This window comes from Trematomus bernacchii, unplaced genomic scaffold (genome assembly GCF_902827165.1).
Source record: "Trematomus bernacchii unplaced genomic scaffold, fTreBer1.1, whole genome shotgun sequence".
Lineage (NCBI taxonomy): Eukaryota > Metazoa > Chordata > Actinopteri > Perciformes > Nototheniidae > Trematomus > Trematomus bernacchii.
The window spans coordinates 19,760,925-19,781,206 of NW_022987973.1; the positions used below are offsets into that span (position 1 = coordinate 19,760,925).

A 20,282-nucleotide genomic window follows, 5' to 3' on the forward strand; every position below is an offset into this window, starting at 1 on the left:
CATATTTTTCAAGCTCTGTGGTTGCCATTGTTTTCGTATTTGGAAAACATATCTGAGATATGACCAGTGATGGAATGGTGCATTCTGTGGCTATTTGTCCTGACGGCTGGAAATACGTGTTATGGTGTTGTCATTGTCTACATTGTCACTGTATTGTATAATTATTTGTATTGTATAATTATTTGTTTGTTTTACTTGTCTGGTTTTTATTTTATTTTTTATTTATTTATTTTTTGGTTCTATTTTTTCCTTTTCCTTTTTATGTTTATTTTCATGGCTCTGTTGTTTAAGTTATATTGATAAGCTTTTTTTGGTTTTGCCTGTGCGGGTATGTGTGGGTGGAGGGAGGGAGGGGGGAGTGTAGTGAGTGTACTGTGATATTACAATATAAATGAAATGGCATCGATTATTGTACACTATAATGAAATAAAAAGACTTGTACATTTTTTTTTTTTAAAAACACTGTAATGTATTTACTTACTTTTCCTTTTTCTTTTTAGATTAATCATGTTTGTACTCTGTCTATATAGAATTGACAAAAAATATACATGTGAATCATTTCCAGAGTAAAGAGAAAAACCGAGAAAAACTGAAAAAAAAACTGAAAAAAGATTCATCAGACTTTGTCGATTACGAGCCTTCTGTAAAGAATAGAGCACTGATAGAGCTATTACCCAGACGGACGCATTGCTTAAAAAATAAATGGGGGACGAATGGAACATTGGATTCATTAAATAATGACGATGATGATGAGCAACAGGGGTCAAAGACATTCACTAGTTAACGTCTGAATTCATTAGTGTCTGGAGGACTTATCTTAAAGCTATTCATCAGAGAAAAGGCCCAAGAATCAAGTTTGACATTGGCAGCATAACTTAAAAAAATAAAAAAGTTCTCTAATAAGTTTCACAGAAGGGAAACATGTTGTCAGCAGATAGGAGTGTGTCATTAAAAAGTATTATCTTAGTAATAACCACATTAGCTTAATAGCTCAATTGCATTCTAGTCTTTTTGTTGCTTTGTTTTGTGGGTTTCTTTGTAAAGATGCCTTTGCCTTTGATCGGGAGCAACTGAAATCAATTACTTCATCTTTTTTCACAATGTCTTTGACTGTTTAACATTTTCATCAGACTATGTTTAACGTAAAGCAAAGTCTGCATTAAAAACAACTTTCACTAGCTAAGACATTACATATCATATGCTTCTATCCGTACAAAAAACAAAGTGGCTTCCAGTGTGTCAGAGTCAGACCAAGAGTGTTTTAAGAACAGCTGCTCTTCTGTAAATATATGAATTGCTTAGGACCAAATTACATCTCTAAATGTCTATTACCATATTAAAACACTCTCTGCTGCTTACTTTTGGTGAGGAAGCATTTAGTAACTATTCACCAGAGAGCTGGGAATAACTTCCAGAGGATATTAAACTTGCACCAACTTTGACCACCTTACAATCCAGGTTAAAAAACGAATTTGTTCTGCTCTGCCCTTGACTGAACCTGAAATACTCATCGTAAAACATCCTGTCATCCAGTCATGTATTTATGTCTCCCTTATTAACTTTTAAATATTTCCCTTCAAAATGGCCTTTAATTTGGAATTGAATATGCTACGCTGCTCTATCTTAATGTATGATTTTAAAGCATTTGGTGAGGCAATTCTTCTTGTGTTTGAACTTTGCAATACAAATGCACCTGCCATCTCTTGCTGGATGATACATTTGGTAGAGTCACCTTTGTCTGAGTTTTCTCATTAATCTGTGGGATGTGATAAAAAGTGTCAATCAAGCAAGAGCTGTCAAGGCCAAAGAAACTCTACACGGTAAAAGTCTGCCAGAAGATGTGAGGATACACTGTACCCTCACACATGTATGGATACTAAAAACCATTTAATGAGCCTTGAAATCAATAAAAAGCTGTTTAGTTCATAAATGAAATCGCGATAAATGTAAAGGGTAATGGAGCTGCCAATTTGCTTCGGATGGAGGAATCCTTCCTGACATAAATGGAGTTAGATGATCCGGTTAGCAGGAAAAGTGTTTTCTATTTGTTCTTTTGTTACAATTTGACATAAAGCCACAGTTATTTGGTTGCTGTCAATGCAATCTGGGAGAACATCTAGGGGGGGAAATATCATGGGAAATATATGTTGGGGATGACTTTCAACAGCATTGTCCTCTCAAAAAACCATAAGAAGGTCATTTTAAGAGACACACTCATGCTATAATCTGTTTGCAAACAATACAAACCCTCATATTTACTTCATAATAAGTTTCCTCTGGGAAGAACTGATTGGAAATGCTCACCATATTCTGCTCACAGCAGTGTTTATCAGCTTTATAAAAGCATCCAATTACAAGTTTTATCGCTTGAGAACTAATGACAACAACATGCAAATACTATATTCCTCTGAGAAGTCCATATCAAATGATAGTAAATACAGTTTGGTTTAATGGGACTTTGTTGTATCCTTTGAGCATAAGAATAAACACTGAATATAAAAAAAAAAATCTGTAATTTGCTACTTCTGATTAAACATATAAAACAGTTTGACACTTCAGTTGTCTCACCATGGGTGTTCAAATAACAGTGGGAGGGAGTCACATCAGGCTAATGTGCTGTGTTGTTTCGCAGATGACAGGTATCATGGGCTAGGATTGCTACTTTGAAGGCCATTTGAAAACTCATTTGCCAGCAGGCGGTGTCAGCTGGTGGTGCTGCAAATCATGGGAATATGCAGCCGGGGGAAACATGTGATCAGAGCTGAGAGTGGCGGAGGATGAGCGGGTTGACCTTTCCCTGCTACCCACTGCACTTACTGTGGGAGGAGCCTGCTCACCACGGTGAAACTCACATTCACCTGCTCGATTTTTATATTCCAAGACAAGGTTAATCGAGCAGTTCTGCATAAAGATCGAAAAAGGGGCTGCTACCAAAAGGAGTGAGCCTTAGTACATGGGTACCTTCTCTTCATATGGTTTTTCCAAAGTCAAATAAATAAGGGAGAAGTTTCTATTTATTAAGAAGCTGCTGGCGGGTGTCTAGTAATGGTCTGGCTGATATGCCAGGCTATTGCAATGTACGGTACTGACAAAAGCATAAACATATAAAAACGACAACAACAATTCAGACAGAAATAATAATATATATTAAATAAATAGATAAAAACAAGATAAAAGAGAAAACTAAAATAGTAGCATCTTGTATTAAGGTAGCATGATACAGAAAAGGGGGTCACTTTATTAAAAAGCTCCCATTTAAACCATTTTAATATTCAGTAATTGACTCAAAGCACTGTAAGCAAGCAAGACGTTTTGATACCCATTTTATTCAATTTCGTTTTGATCTATTCCCCCCAATAACTATCTGATGCTCTCTTTTATCTTCACTAAAGTCTGACAGACAGCGATAATTAATTGACAAACCAGCAGCCTGATGGGAATAATAGCCATCTGGGAAGAATCAATACCACAACCTCCCGTGCATCATATAGCTCTTCATCCACCAGCAGTAACAGAGCATTACCTCTACTCAAATTTACACCACTTGTCCACGATGCGTCTGTAGTGATGGTGTTGAGAAGAGGACAAGTGATGGCTTCCTGCCTCTCGGGAGGGGGATGGAGGACTTAGATGGATTGTCACAGTTGAAGTGCATGTTTATGGATCAGCTCTGACTGAGTGCTCCTTTAGAAAAGAGCCTTCGCTGCCCGATCGATGGGGTGATTATGTCATTGTTACCTTCCACTTCATTATGGATCCCTGTGAGCTGAACACGGGTAAATAAAGAAACAGCCTTTCATGCACGCTGCTGTGTGTTAATCTGCCCATGGATGTTTTCATATTCAGCGCTGCTAACAATGTGTCATCCACACCCAGACAGGAAAGAACAAATAGTTAGCGTGATGAACAACAGCTCATTAGATGTGTTGCTACAAAAGGAGCTCGGCGGAAATAGTTTGTGACAGGGACATCAAGGTGTCATCGTGTGTGTGTGCCTTACCTGTTACAGTCGACGTGCAGCAGTAGGTGGGTGGCGCTGATGGTGAGGGCGATCTTGTGCCACTGGCCGTCAGCGAGGCGGTAGGGGAAGGACTCGGAGCGCGGCTTGCCTTTGAAGCGGTAGTGGTAGCGGATCTCCTCCCTCACCCCGCTGCTCTCCAGCTCAAAGTAACTGCAGAGGAAGAGAGGGGAGGTCAGAGGTGCTCAGTTTCCTGGTTTCCAGTCTCTTTTCAAAACTCATTGAAAACTAGAGCCTGTAATGGAAATTATGATTATCAGAAAGTTTAATGCTATGATGTTATATCTAACATATAAATGATAATATTCTGCAGCGTTACATGTCAAGAGACAGTAGATCTCAGCACTCAGGAAGGTGATCAGTCACAAGGTGCCATGCGACCACACATTGGGGGATCAGTGATCTGATCATGGGTCTATTGTACTCTGATAGGGTCATGGGTCAGTTGTCTCATTACTATGCATGTATTCATTGTAACTTTATAAAAGCTCTCTCTTCAGTCTCTACAGTTTCAGAGTAGTTGCACTCGGCTGTGGAGACATTGCTCTTCATGTTGTGTGCCTCATTTGCAAAAGATTAAAAATAATCAGAAGGAAAACTCTTTGACTAGTTTATTTCAATAATTTCCACCACAAGTCTTATGAGTACAAGGTCTTGTACAAAGAAGGTTATTGACTTGAGAGATTGAAAATAAAAATCACTTGTATTTTCTGCTGTTATTAGGCCCTTGGTAAAGGAAGGGCTTACGCACTGATACAAAAACATGAACATGTTGGCATACCAACCAACAAATATGCTTGTTTAAGAGGCAAGGGTCCCTTTGAAATTGCAACAAAAAATAAATTGGGATCAGAAATGTTAGATTAAAATATGCTTATGCATCAACTTTTGAGTTTTAATTCTATAATCTTGGGCTTTTTAGCTGTTCCTCAGGAACTGAATTTCAAAATAAAGTCACCGGAAACAGACGTAGGCCTATAAGGGACATTTCGAGCATCATTGCGATACACACCCACTGAACTGATTACCCAAGATCCTCAGCTTGAAGCTCGGTGATTGGATGTTTTAGCCGCAATGCACGTTGGGATATGGTGTTAATGCGATATGAAATCCGAAAAACATTTCGGAGTTTAGGATGGCCGAAGACACTACACTACCCATAATCCTCAACTATCGCTTGGGACTACAGTCCCTTTGCTTTATTTTGAAATTCAGTTCCTGAGGAACGGCTAAAAAGCCCAAGATTATAGAATTAAACGAATAAATAAAAACAAGGATAATTGTGTGTTATTGTTGAGTACATAACAGTGTGTTATTTAGAAAAGAATAACAAATTAGAAGGAAAAAAAGATACAAAAAATACAGATTTCAGTATTCTGAGGCTCTGAGTCCCATTTCTTTCCCTAACGGATGGCAAAAAAAGTCCGACATTATACGATTTAAAATAAAAACAATAATCGTGGCTTGGTATTGAGTAAGAACATGTTTTTATGAACCACACAGCTTCCGGTCTACCAAGACCCGACCGGACAAAAATAAGTGGTGCAGGCACGAAACGAGGCGTATCATATGCACGCAAAACTCGGCCTCAGAACTCAATGGGAATGGTTAGCGTATCATATGCACGCAAAATCTGACTTCTGCGTATCTATTGCACGCATTTCCAATGTGTAAAGTCGTGTCCTTTGTACGCAGACTGAAGAGAGTGGGTTGGTTATTTCATTACGCAGACGCTTTTCCGCTTGCTCTTGCCTCTGCTTACTTTTTATGCTGATTTTCCTATTCTTATTCTCTGAAAACTACGAGCAGCGGCTCCTGGACATTGACTTATCACTGGGACAGTTATTCATCGTAAATAGACGGAGGGTTTCAGCCATATTTCAACATTTTTACGACGACCTCAGTCTTACAGTAGCGTGGCCTAGCAACAGCTAAAGCCTGGTAGGCTACTGCATGCTATTTAGCTTAAGCTAGTTGGTAGCAAAATGCCTCTGTTCTCTACAGATTACTTCCACATACTTCTACAGAAGATGGCTGTGTTGGAAATGAAAATGCAACGGTTGGAAGTTAACGTGGAAGTGAATGGACTATGTTGTGGGAATAACACCCATACTTGCCAACCTTGAGACCTCAGAAATCGGGAGCATTTCCAAAACCACCGCGGGGGGGGGGGTGCTAGTGGATCGCCGGAGCTGTATTAGATTAACATTAACATGCTTATTGTAGTTGTAAGTGCGCTACCATGGAAACCAAACAATGGTGTAGCTGTATTAAAGTCCGAGTGGAAACAGTCCTGAGTAAATCTGATTTTGTCAGAAATCGGGAGAAATGCGGGAGAAATATGACCCCGGGAGGAAACCGGGAGAGGGCAATGAAATCGGGAGTCTCCCGCGAAAATCGGGAGGGTTGGCAAGTATGATAACACCACTTTATCAGTGTTGCAAAATAATGGAAAAGGGTATGCTAACTCACAGCTAGTTAGCAGCTACAAGGTTTCCAAGGAACAGGAGGGCTGTGTACTGGGTAATAAATCTACAAGTGGTAGTCCTCCCTGGAACTCTCTGGGTGCAAAGCCTAAGAGTAAATCATTTCCATGGGATTTGGGAGGACGAATAACAGGCAGAGCCCAGCGCTCTGAAATCTGTGATGCGAATGTCTGTTGGAAACTGTCAGCTCTCGAAATGCGGAGGTGTTCATCAGTGGCCCTCTACCGCCAGTCAGAAGAGGAGTGGAGAGATTCAGCAGACTGTTTGCACTGAACACATGGCTTTCAGCTGCCTGTAGTGACCATTCTGTCCATTTTATTGACAATTTTAACTTGTTCTGGGATCGCAGACATCTTTTTAAGGCAGATGGAGTTTGCCTGAACAAGTCAGGAGTGAAATTGTTTATCTCTAACATATTCAACCGCCTGCATCAGCAATCAGTTCCCTCTGCCAAGGACAAGCGGCAAGAGGAATCAAAACAGGAGAAAGACACAACACATCGCGCAGAAAACCCTGAAGAAGTATCACTGCACCCGCCTGAGGAATGTTCTGATTATGGGAGACCTATGACACAAATGGAGGAGTCTCCACTGCCCGTCACCCCCCCTGTCAACGCCTTTGAGGATACTCTTCATTCATCCCCCAGCTCTCTCTACTCTCCGCTCACCCTTTCACCCTTTCACCCTCCCCCCTGGAGTTCGATGACCGCATGAAGGCGATATGCAGGGTTGGCAGCATGTCCTTTACCCCCGCCCCTCAACGACGCCCACCAAAATCACCGAAGACAAGCCTACGTCAACCACCTGCCCCCCCTGGCAGCATGTCCTTTACCCCCGCCCTTCCACAACGCCCACCAAAATCACCGAAGCAGAGACGCGCACCATCTCCCCCGTCTTCATCACCGTGCCTACGTCAACCACCTCCCCTCCCTTCAAGAAAGCATCTGCAGTCTCCGAAGCCTGATAAGGATGTGTGTGTACAAAACGCAACAAACTCTTTCTGATATGTGCTGGGTCCAGGCTCAAGGGCATATGGCACTCTCAACTCTTTCCAGCACATGCCGGGGCCCTGCCTGCCAGTAGCTTTGCCGATATCTGTGTTGATAGGTAATAGATTAAGAGCGGTAAATCAGCTTAGAAACAGGAAGTGCTCAAACGTTTGTGTGAGGTTATCAAATTTAGCAGTGATTCCATGTCAGCCACAGCTTGTCACAAATGTTTTTACTGATAGTGTATTTAACAAACTTAAACTAGCTTTATTAAATGTCAGGTCTTTGGCAGGAAAAACATTTTTAATCAATGATTTTATCACTGAGCACAATGTCGATTTTATGTTTTTAACGGAAACTTGGATTGAACAAAATAACAGTGCAGCTGTTCTTATCGAATCAACCCCTCCCAACTTTAGATTTATGAGTCAGGAAAGAATGCATAAGAAAGGGGGTGGAGTTGCTATTTTGTTCAATGATTCCATTCAATGCAGGAAGACATCTTATGGGGACTTTGCTTCTTTTGAATATGTGGCCCTTCAGCTGAAATGCTCCTCTCGAGCTCTGTTCCTAAATATCTATAGACCACCCAAATACTGTGCAAGCTTTTTTGATGATTTTACTGAACTGCTGTCTATAGTGTGTATTGACTTTGACCGTCTAGTCATTGTTGGTGATTTTAACATCCATGTTGACAACCCCCAGGACAGAGGGGCTAAATAACTGTTTTGTGTTCTTGATAACTATGGACTGACTCAGCATGTGGCGGAGCCCACGCACAATAAGGGGCACACTCTGGACTTAATTATCTCAAAGGGTCTGAATATCTCAAAGGTTGTGGTGACTGATGTTGCACTCTCTGATCATTCCTGTGTTTTCTTTGAGAGCTCTATTTCTGTTCACAAAAATGTTCAGAAAGAGGTAACCACAAAGCGATATTTAACTGAAAATACTAGGGAAATGTTTACTCATAATTTTTCATCCACACTCTCCCCTGCTAACATCTCAGTAAATGAGCTAGTAGATCATTTTAATTCAAAAATTAAAAATGTTATAGATACCATTGCTCCAACTACGGTAAAGGAAGTGATTGGCAAGAAAATATCTCCATGTCGAAAAGCTTAACGTAGGTGGCGAAAAAACAAATCTCCAGGTTCACTTTGAAATCTATAAAGAGAGACTTGGCCTTTATAATTTGGAATTGAAAAACGCACGACAGTCTTTCTTCTCTGACATCATTACCAAAAACAAAAACAACGCACGTGCCTTGTTTGCTACCGTCGACAGACTAACTAACCCCCCAGTGTCAGTAGCCTCTGAATTTCTATCCACCAGGGCGTGCAATGATTTTGCCTCCTTCTTCACTGACAAAATTCAGAAAATTAGACAAGCAGTCAGTGCCTCTGCATCAGGTACAGCAAATGTGTTGTCCCTATGTCCACCTAATATCAATTCAAACACCATGACACAATTCCATCAGATTAATGGTAAAAACTTAGAGGACATTATTCAACTTCTGAAATCCTCCTCCTGCTGCCTTGATATTATTCCAACAGGATTTTTCAAAGATGTTTTTCCTTGCATGGCCTCAGATCTACTTCATATAGTAAACACATCTCTTCACTCAGGTATTTTTCCAGAGGCCCTGAAAACTGCAGTCATTAAACCGCTCTTAAAAAAGAATAATCTAGATGCTTCAGTAATGAACAATTACAGGCCAATATCAAACCTGCCATTTCTAGGTAAAATCATTGAAAAAGTTGTATTTCAACAGTAACTTCTTGCATTTAAATAACTGTTTGGATGTGTTCCAGTCAGGATTTCGTCCAAACCACAGCACTGAGACTGCTCTTGTAAAGGTCTTCAATGACATCCACTTAAACACAGACAGTGGTAGAACTTCAGTGTTAGTATTATTAGATCTCAGTGCTGCGTTTGACACTGTTGACCACAACATATTACTAGACCGACTAGAAAACTGGGTGGGACTTTCGGCAACAGTTCTAAATTGGTTTGAGTCCTACTTAAAGGACAGAAAAAACTTTGTTTCTATAGGTAAATACACATCTGAGTTGACAAATATGACATGTGGGGTACCTCAAGGCTCCATCTTGGGGCCTCTTCTCTTTAACATCTACATGCTACCACTGGCTCAGATAATGAAAAACAACAAAATAAGTTACCATAGCTATGCGGATGACACACACATTTACGTAACAATTTCACCAGGAGATTATGCTCCAATTCAAACACTGAGTAAGTGCATTGAACAAATCAATGACTGGATGTGTCAGAACTTTCTCCAATTAAACAAAAATAAAACTGAGGTAATGGTTTTTGGAGCCAAGGCAGAACGTATAAAAGTTAGCGCTGAGCTTCAGTCTGCAATGTTCAAAACAACAGATAAAGTCAGAAATCTAGGTGTAGTCATGGACTCTGACCTGAGTTTCAACAGCCACATTAAAACAGTTACTAAATCAGCCTACTATCACCTAAAGAACATATCTAGGATTAAAAGACTAATGTCACAGCAGGATTTGGAAAAACTTGTCCATGCTTTTATCTTCAGTAGACTCGACTACTGTAATGGTGTCTTTACAGGTCTCACAAAAAAATCTATTAGAAAGCTGCAGCTAATTCAGAACGCCGCTGCTCGAGTCCTCACTAACACTAAGAAAGTGGATCACATCACTCCTGTTCTGAAGTCCTTACACTGGCTTCCTGTGTGTCAAAGAATAGATTTCAAAATACTGCTGCTGGTTTATAAAGCTTTGAATGGTTTAGGCCCAAAATACATGTCTGACCTACTGCTAAATTATGAACCATCCAGATCTCTCAGGTCTTCAGGGACTGGTCAGCTTTCTGTCCCCAGAGTCAGAACTAAACATGGAGAAGCAGCATTCAGTTATTATGCTCCAAATATCTGGAACAAACTCCCAGAAACCTGCAGGTCCGCTGCAACTCTTACTACTTTTAAATCCAGGCTGAAGACTTTTCTTTTTGCCGCTGCTTTTAATTGAACTATTCACATCTTAAACAGCACTGTAACTTTTAACTTTTATCCATGTATTTTTTCTTTTAATGTTTATTTTATTATCTTTTCTTTTTAATGACTGATTTTAAATGCCATTTTCATAATGTCTTCCATTTTTGTAAAGCACTTTGAATTGCCTTGTGTTGAAAGGTGCTATATAAATAAACTTGCCTTGCCTTGCCTTACCCAGCTGACAAACTATCAACATGTGTGTACACATGAAGCACAGATTTGATACTTCATCAAACAGGTAGTGAGGGGATTGCTCTGTGTCAGCCTGCCAAACTGAAAAAAAATATATATTTCTGTCTCAGTTTCACCTGCTATTCTCCCTTATCGTTGTGACTGCAGGCGTTCGACCGGCACCACGGGCCCTCTCCTCTCCTCCCTCATCAGCCACGCTAAATTAAGAGCCAGCCAGCCAGAGAAGGCGGCAGCCGGGAGCCGCAGGCAACCAGTCATGACATTTCAGCTTCCCTGAGGCTGAAAATGACCCTAACACAGGGACTCCTGGCCCCTCTCACACATAAACACACACAATATACAGTGTGTGACACAGCTTTCCAATATATAGTCCAAACCTAGCCTATATAAAACACACACAGGCTCTCGCACACACACATAGGGATCAGGCCCATCCTATTCCAAAGCTCAACAGCTCTCATGCATATTTATGGAAAGGGAGAGTGGACCCACTCCAGAGAATATCAATGGCGGCTGTGAGGAAGCAGATTTTTTCCAGCTTTTTGTTTGGATAAAATATACAGTATATATAGAATGTGCACACTGACCAAGTACACATTTTAGAAAGTATGTGACAATGTAAGAAATACAGTACATACCTAGTTATGAGACATAACAGGATTTTTTAAAGAGGTGTACAGACATGTCATTTTCTGCATGTTTGATTGATCTGTATCCAGAAGGAAGACAGGAAGTGGGCCATGTTTATACAAAATGTGTTGAATGTATTTGCATTAATTTGAACTGTTAGAAATATTTCCACATTCTCACACTTTTCATTCATCATCTTCCTTCTTCTCTTTTTATTGTTAACTGAATAAGGCTGAACATGAGCTGTCTGAACCTGGGGGACATTGAATAAGGGACATTTATATGGGATTTTGATTGTTGTTTTCTTTTATTTACGTTATTTAAATTAGACAGCCAGCTTAAAAACAACAGGTTTTACGCTTTTATTTACTTGCGGGGCTTTCAAATAAATCTATCTGGGCATAGTTAGCTGACTGTTAACTGTTAACTGACTGGCTTGTGGCATTACAGAATATAGCTAACACTATTCAATAATGTCTAGTGAATAAAATGACTAGGGAATACAAATCAAAGTCATATAATGCAAAAAGAATAGGTGTTTTTTTATATATTAGTGATGGTATTATTGCATTCATTAAAGTAAGGCTGAGATCTGTGAATGCAGCGATACATTGCAGCAAAAATATAAAACAAAAAAAGTTGTTGAAAGAAAACTGTTTGCCAGATTACCAAAACTCCTCGTTTAAAACATAAGTCATTATTCCCTCATTAACAGGGAAACTGTGAGGGCCCAACCACGGCAAGCACAGTAGGTCAAAGATGAAGCAAAGCTGTTCGCTGTGAACTGAAATGGTGGTTTGGGTTATATTTTTATCGTTTGCCTTCAATTTTCTCTTCTAATGAAAGCTTTAGTGCTTGTGTTGCCTACATAATACAATAATATGAACAAACAATTGTTCAGAGAGAAGACAAAGGAAAAAGGTGGAGGGGGCATCTTGTTGTTGGTTTGAGATTTCAAGAAGTTCAAACCTTTCCACAGAGCTAATGACGGACCATCAGCCCCCAACACAGCCAGCTGTGTTAATACTAAAACAAGCATCACACAGTAAATGAACAAGCATCAGGGAAGTGTTTTTCCACAACATTAAATTGCATTTGCATGCACCGAGCACTGGCTACCTGCATGTGTGGAAGAGAGAGAAGTACAGTCAGTATGGGTATGGCTGGCCAGTCTTTGTACAGCATGTCATCACTCTGAAATTAAATGAATACATCACTCTATGGCGACGCCGAGCAGCGTCTGACAGCCCGTCTCTCCGCCGTGCTGCAGGAGACAGAGCCTCTTGTCAGCTGGAGAAGAATCATTTGCATCGAGCGAGGAGTAAAGCGAGAACGAGGACTCTCTAGTTTCGCCCTCTCCCACTGATTCCAGCCTCCTCCAGAGGGTGGAATCACTGAACGAGCCGAAAACACCGTTATTCTGATTTGACTCATGAAATAATCATCAAAGGCATTAACTCCACTTCACAGTAAGCGCTTATTCTATGAAGCATTTAGTGGTAGCTATTGTATCCCTGCATTACAGCATATTTAATGAGGGGGAATAATCTGTTGGCAGGCAGGCCATTTGTTACTAATTGTGTAGCCCGACTGACACTCAAAATGACATATCTGTTTTGGTGCTTTCTCTGTACGGAATAAAAAAACAATGAGCCTTATCACCATTTTAAGGACTTGCTTTTCATCAAAATGCTTACAGAACCAGCATTTAAAAGAGCCATTTTGTTGTGGACCAATCCTAACTTCAATGTGATCAGCAGCTTTCGAAAAAAATTAACAAATCATTTTGCATATCAAAGACAAGAGACAATGTTGGATTGAGGGAGACTGCCACTTGATGGACTATACTATTTTCCTTAACAAATATGCACTTGAAAAGAAGATGTGCATGAATGAGCACGAAGAGATAGAAGTGAGAACATTAAGCTGATTTAACCAAATAGCTGCTAGTGAACAATAAGCATCAGACAACGGATAATGGGAAAGGCTCTTATGGACGCATTGCTTATGTCCACAACATTTGGACAAGAAACTCTGCACTTCTAAGCCAATTGCTAAGCCAATATAGATGCAATCAGTCTAAGACTGTCTGCCTGTCAAAGCAAAGCTCCTGAATTGGGCCACAGCTTTAGATTTCCTACTAATTTCTATTTAACAACAAATGCAAGTTTTCCTTTAAGACTACATATTAAACATCACTGCTATATTGTCTCTTAAGGCTCCAGCATGGTGGAAAAAGCATTTGCCAAATACATCTAATGCAATGTCATACTGTATTTTATAGGGAAATGTGAGGAGTTTCTCGGCACAATGTAACATGAAACCGACTTGCTGTGAGCCATACATTTGTGCACCCTTCAACTACAGATATGGTGATTTTGCAGGTGAAAAATTGGATTTCCTGCTTCACGACTATCATAAATTCAAATAGAGATACCTTGAATTGATTATTTTTTTCGTCAAAAACACTCCCGGTGACATGGTGACATGGCAATTCAACAATAAATCCTGCATGTTCACAGCTATGTTCTAATGTAACAGCAGTCTTTCTCATTAGCTGCACACCATAAGAAATACATATCTAATTGTGTGACTTTTCACAAGCAATGAACTTATCACCAGTGATGACAACATTATTAACATACGAAGGAGACGTAATGCTCATGCTAATAGTTCCCCACATTTTCCTCACTGTACTATAAATGTGCTGGGAGCAGAGGACATGGTTCAAACTGCTGAGTCATAAATAAACAGGCACAGGAAGGGTTGCAGGCTGTGACTCGGTGTGAAGATTGTCAGTTGTGTAAGGGTCTCAGGAAAGTGGTGACAGCTCTGGGAAAAAAGCTGGAGAGGTGACTAGTGGTCTTCATCAAAATGCACTTGCATCTAGAAAAGTCTCTGAAAGAAAGGGCTGACCAAGAGTGCTGGGTTGGCTGTAAATCATCCTGTCCTTTTTCTTCAGCCAAGGTGTCGAGCAGCTATTCCACGGAGGACAGCTGACAGACAATTATCTGCTCAATGGGGAGGTCACCACTCTGGAGCTTGTCCGTGGAACGGGAGGGGGAGGAGGGGAAGGACAGATACCGCGATGGGAAAACCCACCAATGCCTTTAGTTACTGACCTGGAAAATGGGGCCAGGATTGGTTGTGAGGTATTGCGCTTCAGATCCGTGATGGGAGTTTCTGGATTTGGCAGATTATCTCATCGGATGGTGGTGGAAAATAGGTGTAACTTTAATTTATAGATCAACTGGAAGTCTTGAGCAGGAGCAAATGATTTGTTGTGAACACAGACTGCCTCAGGTTCCTGGTGATGAGGTGAATCAGGGCAGTGATGCCCCCAGGTTTAAACAGTTGATGGATACGCCAGAGAGGGTGGAATTACAGGGTGCAGAGGAGTAAATAAAATAAATCCACATGGGTGCTTCTTCACAAAATCAAAGGTACGGCTCAGGAATACATCTCCGGGCATTTTTAACCCTGGTATTCCTGAAGAGTTGAGCTATTTATTGAGTTGAGATACTATGGGATTGTGAATCAATGATCAACATGGGCCAAGGCAATTGTTCTTTAATGACCATGGGAGCTTGCCCCGTAAGAGACAAGGGGTAGCATACGTATTCAGATCCGTTACTTAAGAAAAACCACACTGGAAATATGGAAAGTAAATGCATCTGCGGCAATTCGGTTGGAGAGGATGTGAACGATTTCTTTTTTTTTAAGGGTTCCGACAAATGACTGAATCTTCAGTCAATTTTGATTTTAAGATATTTGTCCATAATTTGAAGTATAAAACGGAAGAATTGTGGTATTAAACATCCCAATGTTGTTTAGGAGATCTGATATGCCATAAAGCTTTTTTCTGCTGTTTTTTTATTTTTGATGACGAGGGCAGCTGAGAGGCTGGTGAAGGTCTCAGGGGTCTGACTGCTGGACAAGTGAGGGAGGTCTGGTAGTCTCAGGATTGTCAGGGGGATCCTGTCATTCAAACTGAAAGCAAACACAGCAGAGGTTTCCAGGAGCTGTGGGCAGGATGAGTCTAAGGTTGCTCTGTTGTTGCTAGCGAGCAGAACAAATCCTTTGTCGTGCTGTGTGAGTGCTGCAGCGGCATGTGGCTGGTATTGTTTTCACCTTGTGCGTCTGTGTGGGTTATTATTGAAAAATGTGCTCCTGGAGACACCTATGATTTCAGGAACTACCACAGAAGTTGTTTGAAGTGTACAGGATGTTAAAGATGGGGTCCGAGGAAGGGCGCAAAAGTAGTGGGATTAGCTGCTATTAACTTTAAGTCCCTGGTTTGATATTCTGTTGTGGTGTAGTCCTATCGCAAGATGGTTTTCTAATTTATTTTTCTTTATTTTTGGCTTGATGTTCATCAGGGTTCTATATAGGTTATTTTAGCTGAGCTAGAGCTTCTATTCCGATTCATGTGTTTATTTTTTTTGAAGGAAGCCTCAGATAAATGGAAGCAGCAACTGTCAAACCAAATGCTTATGTCAACTATCTTGAGCATATGGGGCGAAGCCTGCGAGCTAGTTCAGGCAGTCAACTCGAGCACCAATGATACATTAACACGTGACGCACCTCCTCCCTCTTACAACCAACCAAACACATTCTCCTAAACATGCCGCTCTATTTAAGCTGCCAGGTCTTCCTGCCTCTCCTCGCTATGCTGCCACTGCTGTGTTCACTTGCTATTGCTATGTTCATGTTCCTGCTTATTCACATCGCTGCTGCTCTACACAGTCCTCCATGATATTTTCAGGTTACCTGCTGGTGCTGTTCTTTGCACATGTGTCTCGCTATCTCCGACTCTGGAAGCAAATCATCATCCACGGGGGAAGAAGCCTGCCTCATATCCGAAACATAGGCTAGCTCAGAGCATGGCTCAGACGCCGCTGGAATGAGCCGCAGCTCCCGGAACGACTGGCCGGGTGTCAGGATGAGTCTAAGGTTGCTCTGTTGTTGCTAGCGAGCAGAAGCGAGCAGTGTCCTCAACCACGAGGAGCCTTTTTCCTTCCGGCCAAGAGAAAGGCCCGAGTTGTACGCCAAACTCAAACTATATGCTGCTTATAATAAACATATTAAGAAACACGTGAGTTGTCTGACTGAACTAAGAGAATTTAGATGTGCCCCAGGGCTTTTATTTTCTATCGGCAAATTGCATCATCTGAATGATCCAGGTTGGCCTGTCAAGCTAAATCTACCATTTGTTGCTTGGGAATTCATGAATACTGTATTTTAGAGGTCCATTGTACCCAAAAAGTAGTTGATAAATCACAGGAAATATATACTTATTTCACCAAAAAACAATGATCAGTTATCGTTGAAAAGGTCTAAAATACAACCAGTTAATGGTTCACTTATGTTGGCTGGGGCCCACCTACTCTCTCATAGTCTCATGTAATAAATCTGACTAAACCCAGCAGGCTTGACTGAGCTGGAGATACTGTTTGACTGGAGTAACCCCCAACACTGGAGGCACTGCCACTACTTTAATACTATACTGTGCTTAAATCGCTAATGAACAATAAGTCTATAACACTGCACAATGTCGACTTTCATTACAAAAAAATAATGTAATGGTAAGTAGCCAGTTAAAAGTTGGAACATCTTGCAGTTTAAGAGTTAGATATTGTAATCAAGAGTAGGTGGAGTCACCTATTACAACTGGACTCACATTCATCAAATGGACAAAAACACAACTCCGACTGATATCCTAGATTACTGTGTGTCTCCTGGATGTGAACATAGGCAATGATGTTGCTGTTATGTTAGTCAAAGCAACTTGATAAAGTTGTCACTGTGGGTTTGCCACCTGTTATTGGTGGAAAAACTAAGTGTACGTTAAGTCCTGTTAACCGTAATGTTATCAATGGTCTGCAATGATATGATAGTACACAGAAATTCTAAAGAAGATTCTGAGAAATATAGAGAATCATTGTAAGTCAGATTTAGTAGTTGTTTTTTCTTGAAGAAAATACTACCAAAGAATATCCAGGGAGTTCAGAGTGGAAACTGGAATATGTCTGAGGTGAGAGGTGCAGCCATACTCCATGGGGGAGATCAGGAGTTCAGGATAGAAGCCAGAAGGTTTCCTGTCTCTAAGATTCACACAAATCCTATCCATGGCAAAACACATTTTGAAAAATTCGGCAGAAGAAAATGAAGTAAAAAATAAACAGACAGATCAGTGATTCAATATGCAGCCAGACACAACAAAGAACAGGCCATTTTATTACATTTTAACCACTAAATGATGTTACAAATAGACGTGATTATGTTAAGAATTATGAAAGTACAAACTCTTATGGCATTCTGTCGAGTTTTCATTTTAAATACGTGTTGTTCCTGTGCTCATGTGCAAATATTGCAGCGTGGCAGATATTGACTGCTTCAAACTTCTCCCTGCTTACTCGCCAGTATTCACAAACTTTCCACACAAAGTCTGATTTAACAAGTCCCTTTCCTCCATCCCTCAGTGTGTTTCAATTTACACCTCATGTTGACTTCAGGTCAGCATGTTTCCTTGAAAGAGAAGAACCTGTAAGTGCTTATAGACAGGTATGTCGAGTGACAAAAGGGCACGCCGATGAACAGAGCAGCTGGAAGAGCTGGCTGAGCATCTGAGTTGTCTAAGTACTCAGGTGCATTGGAACGCTGGGCTTTGAGTTAGTTCATCACAGAGCTACTGCCACTTGCTGACAATAAGAGTGTTACTTGGCTCAAGAAAACTGCTGGCTATGCAGAAGCAGGCTTCTTTTGTTCTATTCAGCCTAGTGGAGCAGCCTTCCTTTCCATTCCCCAGTGCCGGGCACAAGAAGAAGAAAAAAAATGAGGTTTCTTCTGCTTTTGCAGCGGGTACCCAGAAATGCCTGCATTCAAAAGACGTTTTCACTTTGAGGATGAGGAGTGCGGAGGACGAGAGGAGGGAGGAGAGGAGGATATTATCATATTGAAGAAGCAGAGCTGGCAGAGGAGGTGGGAGGGAAGAGAGGACGGTTTGATTGTGCTGAGAGAAAGATGAAGAAGTAAAAAGAGACACAGAAGGAATGTATGATTGGATTTGGCCGAACGGTGGAGCTAGCTTTCTGTTAGCTGGGTGAATGGGAGGCCTGTGCTATAATGGGAAAGAATGGGCAGCGGTGGAGGGCTCTAATAGGGCCTTCAGAGAGGATTCAGAGGTTCAGAACAAATCCTCGGTCACAATGGAGCACAGGTCTCCACCGAGCCAGGCAAGGCTCTGTCCATCCCGACAAATGTAATTACCCTCACAGTGTGGCACCAACAGCTTGACTCAAAATGTCCTCAGCCTGCTGCTTCTTGGCTTCTAGGCTACATTTGCCTCACAATATATCCTTAGTCAACAATATAGAATATGTGAAGGAAAAGGATGGCTTTAGAAAACAAGTAACTGAATAGAGGTCTATTCTGTTATAAGTAGGAAATAAATGTCTGAATATTCAGTCTATGTTTCATTGATAAATGTCTTCAGTTAACCAACATAACATGAACTAAAGCATTTTCTTCTTACCCCTATGGTGTCTGTCCATCCAGATAGTTTTTGTTGTGTTTATGTTGTGTTGAGATTTTGAAATGTAAATGTTTTCGAACTCATGTTTCTTTCCAGAAACAGTATTCCAATATTTTGGATTATCTACTGATCTCAATGTGAACAGACATTGTTATGTCACAGCAAATGCTCTTAAGCAGAAGGGTATGGTGGATAAATTGATCAAGAAACCTGCACTGGAAGACAATTGTAAACTTTATTTTTGCCTATACCAAAGCATGAACACAATTTTTCTCTGAAATAGTACTTACCTAATATTATGTTACTTAAAGGTAGGGTAGGTAAGTTTGAGAAACCGGCTCGAGATACACTTTTTGTTATATTCCATGGAATGCTCTTAACATCCCGATAGCAATGAATATCTTAAATGCTTTGACAAAAAATCCATAAAAAAATGTCATCTGTGGAAGCCGTAGTACTGTAAAAAGCACGACCAATCATTTTAGCCGGCCCGGCTAAAATAACTGGATGGCCTACCTGCCTGTCAGCCTTCCATCTCGTGCACAAACTTATCTCGTGCCCTCATTGGTCATGTGCGCGTTCGTGTGTGTTGGAGGAGGGGCTCTGTAAGGAAGTGGCAGATCTTCTCCGGTTGTGTATTTTCAAATTAGAGCGATCTCGAGCTGGTTTCTCCAAAATTACCTACCCTACCTTTAACCTTACACACATTGATGGCAGATCAGAAAAAAAACGCCTTTTGGAAGGCACTGACAAACATCGCCTGGCAGAGGTCCTCAGGTATTGACACATTTACTCTACTCTGAAATGCATTTATATTATTTCCCTATATAATGTGTCTGTGTTTAATATATGTATTTGTATGTCTAAACTGATCAAATAAATATGATAGACCATTTAGCAATAAGGGTTAGATCAATATGATTTTGAGGATTTTTGGTTAATGTTAGGTTTGTTTGTGCTTGTAATGTTTCTGTATAATACATGAACTATGTAAAATAAAAATCAGTATTGATATATGTAGTGTAAATACTTTATATTTAATGTCTGGACCCTTATTCTCTAGCCTCCTATAGCTTATCAGGGTTTCCCATTTCACACGTCTCCATTATGTCTTATGATTGTATTTGTATTGAAACTTGTGAATTGGATCAGATTGACCTCATATTGCTTATTTTTTTAATTTATGAGATAGCATGTGTTTTTTTTGTTAGAGTTGGAGGACTTATTGCTCATAATACTGCTCTGTCTGAGTATGGCCGAGTGCCTGTAATGCAACATTTGCTTAGTCGGAGCACTCCTCCGAGCTACATGCTGGATGGTGCATGTCATTGCGCCTGAAAGAAAAGGACCGTACAGCACACAGTTATCCAGATCCATTACGCCTCGCT

General features: G+C 40.6%; 1 protein-coding gene across 1 annotated transcript in view; it reads right to left on the reverse strand.

The window, feature by feature from the left end:
* Positions 1–20,282, reverse strand: part of LOC117471831 (protein kinase C-binding protein NELL1-like) — a 297,298-nt gene that overhangs the window by 227,356 nt on the left and 49,660 nt on the right. Inside the window, exon 4 of the mRNA XM_034117067.1 lies at positions 4,001–4,171. Coding sequence (XP_033972958.1) covers positions 4,001–4,171 — 171 coding nt within the window. The remainder of the gene's footprint in view (positions 1–4,000; positions 4,172–20,282) is intronic.